Source organism: Zea mays, chromosome 9 (assembly GCF_902167145.1).
Source record: "Zea mays cultivar B73 chromosome 9, Zm-B73-REFERENCE-NAM-5.0, whole genome shotgun sequence".
Lineage (NCBI taxonomy): Eukaryota > Viridiplantae > Streptophyta > Magnoliopsida > Poales > Poaceae > Zea > Zea mays.
The window spans coordinates 99,800,908-99,811,268 of NC_050104.1; the positions used below are offsets into that span (position 1 = coordinate 99,800,908).

The following is a 10,361-nucleotide window of genomic DNA, read 5'->3' on the forward strand; positions in this document are numbered from 1 at the left end:
CTCCAACGGTCGGAACCCAACGGCCTGGTGACGTGGCTGGCGCACCGGACACTGTCCGGTGTGCACCGGACTGTCCGGTGCACCATGCGACAGACAGCCCCACCAAACGGCTAGTTTGGTGGTTGGGGTTATAAATACCCCCAACCACCCCACATTCAAGTCATCCAAGTTTTTCACCTTCCAACTACTTACAAGAGCTAGGCATCCAATACAAGACACACCCAAGTGATCAAATCCTCTCCCAATTCCACAAAAGCTTTAGTGTTAAGTGAGAGCGATTTGTTCTGTTCTTTTGAGCTCTTGCGCTTGGATTGCTTTCTTTCTCATTCTTTCTTGAGATCAAACTCACTTGTAATTGAGGCAAGAGACACCAATCGTGTGGTGATCCTTGTGGGAACTTTGTGTTCCAAGTGATTGAGAAGAAAAGCTCACTCGGTCCGAGGGACCGTTTGAGAGAGGGAAAGGGTTGAAAGAGACCCGGTCTTTGTGACCACCTCAACGGGGAGTAGGTTTGCGAAAACCGAACCTCGGTAAAACAAATCCGCGTGTCACACTCTTTATTTGCTTGCGATTTGTTTTGCACCCTCTCTCGCGGACTCGATTACATTTCTAACGCTAACCCGGCTTGTAGTTGTGATTAAGTTTGTAAATTTCAGATTCGCCCTATTCACCCCCCCCCCCTCTAGGCGACTTTCAATATTTCTCCTCAAGATCAGAGCATCGCTGGGTTAAGTCGGCTTGACTTCAAAGATATTTTTCCTCAAGTTTAGAGCACCGCCGGGACATATCTAACAATGCAGCTGAAAGGGAGCACATGATTAAAAACAAATTGATCAATAAAAACAACTAAGGAAGAAGTGAGGTCACTAACCAGCGTTCAACGCCTCCAAGTCAGCAATCTATTTCTGAAGCAGCAACGGGTTCCACTGCATTAGAGACAAAGCTCCTTCTGGGATAGCGGCACCGTACGACCTCAGCTGGGCAGACATTCCATCAACCAAAGCCTGCAGTCGAAGACAAATAAGCATAATAAAAATATTTACCAATAGGAACAATAAAAGGCAAGTAGTTGATTCACCTGAAGATTGGAGAGGAATGATGGTAGACCCAAGGCAGGGGGAGCCATGTCATGGCTTGATGGGGGAAGATCAGCATGAACAATTTGAAGGGCGTTGTCAGGGGTGATCTCAGCCCCGCCAGCAGATAACAGGCCTCTCGCATTTAGCTCGCCGACCTCCAAGGCGACTTGTTTGTTCAAAGCAGTGTAAGCATGCATCGTCGTCGCCCCATCGGACCGAGGTGGAGACGACCCAACATGGACGTCCATGGAGGTGTGGGAAGGAGAGCCCACCTGAACACCCTCGGGGGATAGGTCGCAGCTTGCGCTACCCACCAGAGCCGGATCACTACCGGCAACACCCTCGGGGGCTGGGTAACTGCCAGGACCACCCTCGGGGGCTGGGTCTTTTGCAGTAGCCACCTCTAAGGCTGAAGGCTCCTTTGTCACCTCCATGGGAGTCAGGCGACTCGGACCAGCTTGGCATTGAAGATTGCCCTCCAAAGTCGACGATGCACGAGACATTGCTCGGGATACCTCCAATCCAACGTCTAGAATTTCTGAACAAACATCCATCACGTCATCAGCAGTTGGCTCTGATAGCATATCCTCAAGGACGACCTCCTCAAGGGCCTGATCAAAATCCGATATCGATAGTCCCCGAAGACTGACAAGAGCCGATAGAGCTGGAGAAGGAATATCACTCCCCCTCCATACCTCTGTAATGCCGGTTGTTCTTACGGATCAGCGGGACTTCTTCTTCATCTTCATCAAATATACAGACATCAGCTTGTGCACAATCACAACCCTTGGCATCAGCCTCAGGAAGGACCTCTGCTGGCACTTCATCATGAACCGGAGCAGAAGGACCTGCACCCTGGTCCAAGCATGACAGTCGCCGAAGCCGCCTCCTTTTCTTCTTTTCCTCAACAGTTGCAGTCAGGTGGCTAACTCAGCATGGACGTTTTGGGCGAGCACCTTCAGGCTTTCAAGTCTCCACCGGTTTGCCAAGTTCTTGTCGAGACGTGATAGCCATCGGCTCGGCATGGGTCGAATCAGATGATTCCCCTGCCAGCATACTAAGCACAACATCTATTTCTGCATCGTCTGTGCTAGCTGGCATCTCAAAATGAGTATGCCTCTCATCATCTAGAAGAATCCGGAGAGGGGCAATCAGAGCCTCAATATCCTCGGAAGAGGGTCGTACTCTAAGACCCAGGCTACCGTCACTAGCAGGAGGGTTAGCCACAAATTCAGAAAATGATCTATGAGGTGGCAGATTCCAGGCAGAATAGGCAATAGGAGCACCAACATTTGACACTCTGTCCCTCAGAATCATATCCAGTCGGCTCACCAGATCTTCAGTGGGGATTCTCTTGTTTGTGACCCGGGTGGAGTCATTGATGCCACTGTACAGATAAGCTGGGTACGCCCTATCCTTCAAAGGCTGAATATTCTTGAAGACGAAATCAACAACCACAGCTTCAGCAGTCAACAAGCAGACTTCAGCAAGCAACACTTTTGCCTCTGTTATCTCCGAAGGGGTCAGAGATTATACCCAGCTTGGAGTACGGACATCTGGCTGCCTTCTCTGACCGAGGGGGAAGGGACTTGCAGTGATTCTCCACGATGAACCACTCGAGGCACCACCCATTGATGCTATCCTTTAGAGGGATGTCAAGGTACTCTGTTTTCCTCCCACGACGCAGCTCCAGACTGGCGCCGCCAACAAGTTGGTGTTGTCCCCCAGCCATCCCGGGCCAACAATGTTACAGATACTTCCAGAGGCCGAAATGGGGAAGAATCCCGAGATAGGCCTCACAGAGATGAATAAAAATGGAAACTTGCAAGATAGAATTAGGGTTCAAGTGGGTCAAGTTCAGATCGTAGAAATCAAGGAGGCCGCGGAAGAAGGGAGAAACGGGAAGAGCAAGGCCGTGGATAAGAAAAGGAACATAGACGATGGACTCATGAGTGTCCTCCGTCGGAACAGTAACCCCGCGGCAAATCCGCCAAGAACATAGTTCTTTTGGAGGTAAAACCCCAACATACACAAGGTGAAGAAGATCAGACTCTGAATTAACAGACATATGGTTACTCGGGAATGGCAACTGACTGTTGGGGTCGATTGGCGGGATGACTGGCACGGCGGAGCTCTGCCTCTTCCGTTTCGGTGCCATCGCAATCTCGCCGGCAGAACGAATAGGAGCGAAATCTCAGGGAAACAGAGGAGTGGTTCGATGCGGAAATGTGAAGTTAGGGCTTAGAAATCAACAGCGCACGTCGACACAAGCATAAATGGGGTTTTCCCGGGTTGGGCGCCATTTCTAAAAAGTGCCAAGTCATCACTCGGGAAAGAGAAACTTCAGACATGACTCGGTGTTTACCTCTAAAAACGCCGACAGTGTCAGGCATCACTCGGTTGTTACCTCTAAAACGCCGATAGAGTCAGGCATGACTGGGTGTTTACCTCTAAAACGCCAATATCATCATCTGTCGCTCAGCGGCTACCTCTAAAACGCTGGCAGAATTGAGCATGACTCGATGTTTACCTCTAAAACGTCGATGTCATCAGCTATCGCTCGACGGTTACCTCTAAAACGTCGGTGTCCTCAGCTATCGCTCGGTGGTTATTTCTAGAAACGCTGGCAGCGTTAGGCGCAAAGACGAACTATCAAGCGATTATAAAAAAGAGCAAAAGTTCGCTCGGAGCAACTGAAGTTTCTTCATTTAATAGTGGGAGGGATTTTCACAAAATCAAAGCCTGACCCATTATGAGTCAGCCTTTTGTCCCTTTTTTACTACATTACATCACTACATTACTCACACTACACTATACTACTAACTACTACTAAATTATTCCACTACTACTACTGCTACCACTAATTATCTATACTAATATTTAAGCCAGTGGCGCTTTGCCACTGGCCTTGCTGCTGCTGCTGTCGCCCTTGCCGTCGTCGTCGCCCCTGCCGCCACCGCTGCCTCCACCGCCGTCGTTGCCACTGTCATTGTTGTCGTCGCCACCGCCACTTCCACTACTGTCGTCGCCTTCGTCTTCGTTGTCGCCGTCGCCGCCGCCCCCTCCCACGGACGAGCCAGAAGAGTCCTCCTCATCCGAGGAGACCTCCGACTCATCCGAGCCCTCGAGCCCGGAGCGCTCGACGGAACGAATGTATGTCCACACCTCGGCGGCTATCCCATGGGAATCATCCGAGTCGTCGGACGACGCTGGGGGAAGCATAGGCCGGCGATCCCTCGGACTCAGAGGAAAACTCCTCCTTCGAGTACTCGGAGTCACCGAAGTCCTCCGAGGGAGGACTTGGCTCATGCTTCCGTTTGTCGCCGGAGCGACGCGGCGAACCCCAACTTTTCTTGTCCTTGCCCATGGCCAGATGGAAGAGAAGAGGGAGTTGGAAAAGAAGCAACAGATGGTCAGAGGATGTGTGAAGAAAACAACGGAGCAAGCAGGCTATTTATAGAAGCCAGAGGAAATTGTTCATCTCCTACCACGCTCGTCGAACAGTCGCAAGTATTCAATAAGCAATTCAAACCGTCTAAAATCAAGTCAGGCAGCAGACGCCGCTTCGCATAACACGACACCATTTGGACTAAGGTCAACTGCTTGGGCGATATGATTACGCTCTGTGGTCACATCAAGTTACTACTCTAGGACAGTGTGCTAAACGCTTTACATACTAAGACGTCCCTTGGTCACACCCATTAGGGGGGAAGGCCAGGAATTTTCAATAGATTTTCTGAACAAGTCACATCCATACAGTATACGCAATGAATGTATTGAGACAGAAGGAAGATATCGATAGAGATCAAAGGAAAGCCAAATATAGCTACTCAACTGCAAGTCTAGTTAGCAGAAGCATTGCAACGCAAAGCGAAGTGAAGACCAGCCAAGAGCCATCTACCAGACGTCCAATCTGTCGCCGATCGAATAAATTTCAAACCTAACAAGGCATGGGCAGACCACGTTGTTTGAAATCGCAAAAGCAGGGGATGAAGATAAAATGTTGATTTCTAAAGCATGAGATAAAGATAAAATGCTGATTTCTAAAGCATGAGACGAAGATAAAATGTTGATTTCTAAAGCATGAGACGAAGATAAAATGTTGATCCCTAAAGCATAAGATAAAGATCTTTGAGTGGATTATTTTCAACAATCCACTCAAAGCTCAGGGGCTACACCCATTGGGAGCACCTCCGGTGCGCCCAATAAATCCTTAACTCCAAAAGACAGAATGCTGATCTCTAAAGCATGAGCTGATGACAAAGCGCCGACTTCTGAGGCATAAGATGAAGATCGTTGAATGTACCAAAGGAGGACAACAGAAGATTATTTTTTACTGAGTCATTCAGAGTTCAGAAGCAACGTTCAATAGGTGCACCTTCGAAGCATCCATCACCAAAATGAAAATCAAAATCGCAAGCTGGACCTAGAATCTTTGGGCCGATTATTTCAAAATCAACTCAAAAATTGGGGGCTTCTGGGGGACAGATATTCCCCGGGTCCACTAGAATGCTAGAAGGCCTCGCGAAAGGCTTTGGGCCTATTATCTCGCAAGGCCGTCCCTTTGTGGGCCAGGGGAGAACTGCTGGCAGAATGGGCCGACGCAGGGAATAAGCGGACGCGGGCCCAGGCGGCTTGTGGGATCTAAGCGTTATCCACAGCTCTGATCCGATTCTCCCGCGCGACACAATTGGACGTCAGAACCAAATAAAGATAAGTCGGTAGGATTATAGGAAGATAAGTTCAGTCGGTTCACTATTACTTAGGAATACATCGTTATCATGCACGCATGTAATGTCCCACGGTCGAATATATAAGGCCTAGAGGGTACTCCATCATTTCCAGGTCATTCATCAGTCGTTTACTCAATTCATCAGCTTTCTCCATATTGGAGAACTCCCTTGTAACCCACCACATAAAGATCCACATCAGGAAGTAGGGTGTTACGCATCTCAAAGCGGCCCGAACCTGCAGAAATCTGTCTACCGTCTCTCGTGCACCTTGATCGAACCATTGAGTTACAGTCAGCAACACCATCCTACCCAAAAGCACATCGAGTGGTAACCCCGGGTGCGCGATCGGGCTCCAAACACCGACACTGGTAAACTGGTCCGATGCCCCACCGGACCAGTCTGGTGACCGCTAGAGACTTGAACTTTAGTGCTTTCCAACCAAATCTTTTTCTCTTCAAATTGGTTGACCTTGGGAGCTTTTCTATGAGTTAGACAAACATATTTAGAGTATATTTGACATGCCTAATTCATAGGTTCATGCCTTTTAGCTCATCTCACTTTTAGATTTCCTGTTTCAACTCAAATACAAGTCCAAAAGCATTTTTTGCAAAAAAAAAAACTTAGTTAGTGAATAGACCAAAGTGCTAGAAACATTCTAATAGATATATGCAACATATTCAAAGGTTCAAACCTCACTGTTTTACCCTTCTTCAAAATTGCTTGGCAGCAGCCGTTTTTGTATGTTATCTAATTTTACTCTATGTTGTCATGTATCTTTTGAATTGTGTTATTTTTTTCATCGTATTTTTGTCATAACTGTGTCGCAATACAGCCGGCATGGGTGCATTTGGTTATGGGACAGCCAGGATAGGGACATCCCCTGGTGTCATCTCTCGTCTCTCTAATTTTGAGGGACAACTGAGGACAACATTGGGATAGCTCTGTCCTAACCCTTGTTCCTAAACCAAACAATCTTATTTGAGGGATCGTATCATTCCGTCTCGTCCTGTCATTGCAACCAAACACACCCTATGATCCTAACGAGTCTTAACACTATCTGTCCAAGCAGCGCGCAGGACCATGCAGCCACGCTAATTGGTGTCCAAGACCCCGGCATGCTCTTCACATGATCTGATTTTGTGTACGACAGCAGGCAGCAAAGTAGGGTGTGAGCTGGTGTACGTTATGTAGGACCGAACGCGCTCCCTCGCTCGAGCCATTGGCAATTTTGCCATTATCATTTGTAGGTTTCGCCAGTATGCCATCGGACCCACAAATCATAGACACAGACGGTCCCACCAGTCATAGACACGAGATGGCATAATAACAAGCAGCCAAATTTGAGAGTGGCAAAACAGCAAATTTCTCCCCTCGCTCACGGGTGACAAAGCGCCAAAATGGCACATGCCCCGCGCGTCACTTTTTCACCTACGGTGGCGTGGCGTGGCGTGCTTCTCCTTTAGTTTAGTTTTCAAGCTTCTTTTTTATAGTACCTTAGAATATATATATATATATATATATATATATATATATATATATATATATATATATATATATATATATATATCACCAACTTTTATATTTTTAAACTAAACGACGATAAATAAAAAAGAACAGAAAAAATATGTTCCTAAACCTCTTCGATGATAGAGACCCCAACATAATGTAAGGATATTCAAAGGGGAAGAATTAAGAATCACTAATCGCATTCGTCAACCGTTGGCAAGGGTAAAATACCCTTACACAATTTTCCCCTCACAAGCTAGCGGAAACTAACAGATTAACCGTGTTTCCATGTTTTTATTCTTTCATATTTTCAATAGGTCAAGATTTAACATCCACCTTAGGTGTCGTTTGGTTCACATATTGATAACGTAATGAGTAACTGATAACGTTAAATCATGTTTGTTTAAGTCTAACCATAATTGATACCGGTCACACTATGAATGGATACCGTCTTCACCACGAACTTTTGTAAAATGAAAATATGTCCTATCTGGAAGGCGAGAACTGAGCCCAAATGTCGCTTCTTTGCATGGACCTTGTTGCATAATAGAATTCTGACTGCGGACAACCTCCAAAAGCGGGGATGGCCTTGCAATCCAATTTGTTGCCTATGCAACTTATCTCAGGAAACTGTGGCCCATTTATGTAAAGACTGCCCGTTTTCTGCCGAGGCGTGGGGCAGGATCCTTTCTTGGGCCAATCTATCCTTCCTACGTGGCATTTCTAGCTCCGGATCGTTGTACGATTGGTGGAAGAGATTAAGGAGTCGTTGCTGCAAAGAGTCAAAGAAGAATTTTGATGGGCTTCTCATCTGCTTCTGGTGGAATATATGGTTGGAAAGAAATAATAGAATTTTCCAGGGACAACAGAGATCTACGATCCAAGTTGCACAACTGGTGAAAGATCAAGTTGAGACTAGTTTTTAGTGTATCTTAGATAGATCAGTGGATGGTGGCTTTTTTGTGTTTTTGTATTTTTCTCTTTTTTCGGTGTGTCTTCGGTCCTGTGGATTATCTTATTCTTCTTAATCTAATACAATGAAGAGGCAAGTCTTTTGCCGCTTCCTTTCAAAAAAAATGGATACCGTCTTATTCAAATTTGTTAACGCCGGTATTCGACTGTGAATCGTTACCATTATTATTTACATTACATTTTCGTGAACCAAACGGCACCTTAGATGTACTCCACGACGGTCACAATTATACCTCCATGATGGGAAAGATTAGTCAGCATAATATAACAGACTACGTTAACACTGCCAAAGAGCACGATCGAGTGCCATGGTGATGACAATCAACTCGAAATCACGCAAAGAGAAGACATCATGCATTTTGTTATCAAGTTCACGTACGCATGACAAATATCAACGGGAATTATTAGCAATCAACCGCCACCCATTTCCCTTGCATCAAATCAAACTTAACCAAATCAAGCTGCAGGGTCTACAGACCAAACCGAAAGCACATCTAGAAAATTAGAAACTACAGCAGACGCAACACAATAAATATGGGGAAAAAAATGATCGATCCATCGTTAGCTGATCGACCCGGCCGTTGTTACTCTCTTCCTCCTCCGGCGTGCCTTCTTCAGCTTGGAACGACGAAGCAGACGACATCCTCTCATGTCGATCTCTCTTCAAACGACCGATGAACTGGATGCTAGCTCACTCCAAAACCCCTGCATATTTGCACGTGTAGAAACAAAGTCATCAGACCAGGCAGGCTAGTACACGTATATGTACGTACGCATATTATATATGTGCATGTGCATGTGCCACTTGCAAAAGACTAGTACTTGCAGAGAGATGCATGCACGTATAGCTACGTACATGTTCACGGATAAATGGACGCATGAGCCGGGGGCTGCCAGCTAGTCCAGATCAGACGGTGCAGGTGTAGCCCGGCGGCGGCGTCTTGCCGCAGGTGAGGAGGAGCTGGAGCGCCAGTGGCAGGTAGAGGTTGATGTTGAGGAGCCTGAGCTTGATGGTGGTGCAGAGGCACACGGCCGCCTCCAGCTCCACCAGCCCCTCCAGCACCGGGCAGCACTTGTTCACCACGGGGTCGCCGAGGCCGATATGCACCAGCCCGCCCAGCAGGTCCACGCACGCGCCCAGCTTCAGCGAGTCAGCCGGGCACGTAGGCGACGACGGCGTCGGCGTCGGGCTCGGTGGCGGCGGGCACGGCGTCGAGCTTCCCCCGCCTCCGCCGGGAGGGTAGGTCACGGGCGGACCGGTGACCGGGGGCGTCGTCGCAGGCGGGCCAGTGATCGGTGGGTAGGTCACCGGTGGGCCGACAACAGGCGGCGTTGTTGGAGGGCCGGTGATCGGCGGGTAGGTCACCGGTGGTCCGACAACAGGCGGCGTCGTCGGAGGGCCGGTGATCGGCGGGTAGGTCACCGGTGGTCCGACAACCGGCGGACGCGTGACCGGCGGGCGCGTGACGGGGCCCTTGGGAGGACCGACGACCGGCGGACGCATGACTGGCGGGCGCGTGACGGGGCCCTTGGGAGGGCCGACGACCGGGGGGTAGGAGGGGCTCTTGGGCGGTTGGTGCCCCGGCGCTGGGTACCCGGTGCTGCCCTTGGGTGGCTTGGGATTCTTGGGCTTCGGCGACGGCGACGGGTGGGAGGGCTTGGTCTTGGGCGGGTGCGACGGCTTGGGCGCCTTGGGTTTATCGCAGTCGCAGGCTACCTCGTCGTCTGGCACTGACAGCGAGAGGATGGGAGTCACGGCGGTGGAGAGCACCAGCAGCAGCGTGAGGATGAACGCCTGGAGCTTCTTGCTGCTGGCTTCCATGGCGGCTGCTGCTGCTGCTGTTATTAGAGGGCAGGATCGGAGTGCGCACCCTAGGGTTTTCAGGTAGTGTGGTTTTATAGAAGAGTGAGCTTGTAAGGGACGCCCGTGAATGAACTCGATCTAGCTAGGGCCTAGGGCGGTATCGACTAGTCACTACTCACTAGTAGCCAGAAGCTAGCTAGTGTCGCTACTCGTGCTCTCTCTGACCTCAGACCACTCGATGTCTACGAGTGTGGGTGAATGTGATGA

The 10,361-nt window shown here is 48.9% G+C and overlaps 1 protein-coding gene across 1 annotated transcript; it reads right to left on the reverse strand.

The window, feature by feature from the left end:
* Positions 1-8,651: 8,651 nt before the first annotated feature.
* Positions 8,652-10,133, reverse strand: LOC100277605 (Bifunctional inhibitor/lipid-transfer protein/seed storage 2S albumin superfamily protein). Its single transcript, NM_001151118.2, has 2 exons — positions 9,147-10,133; positions 8,652-8,995 (listed from the first exon to the last, which is right to left on the reverse strand). The coding sequence occupies exon 1, from the start codon at positions 10,110-10,112 to the stop codon at positions 9,198-9,200; it is 915 nt and encodes a 304-aa protein (NP_001144590.2). The 5' UTR covers positions 10,113-10,133; the 3' UTR covers positions 8,652-8,995; positions 9,147-9,197.
* Between the last annotated feature and the right edge of the window lie 228 nt (positions 10,134-10,361).

Bases quoted from the DNA above. Each gene is read 5' to 3' on its own strand.
- LOC100277605 (NM_001151118.2), bottom strand. From the start codon at position 10,112: ATGGAAGCCAGCAGCAAGAAGCTCCAGGCGTTCATCCTCACGCTGCTG.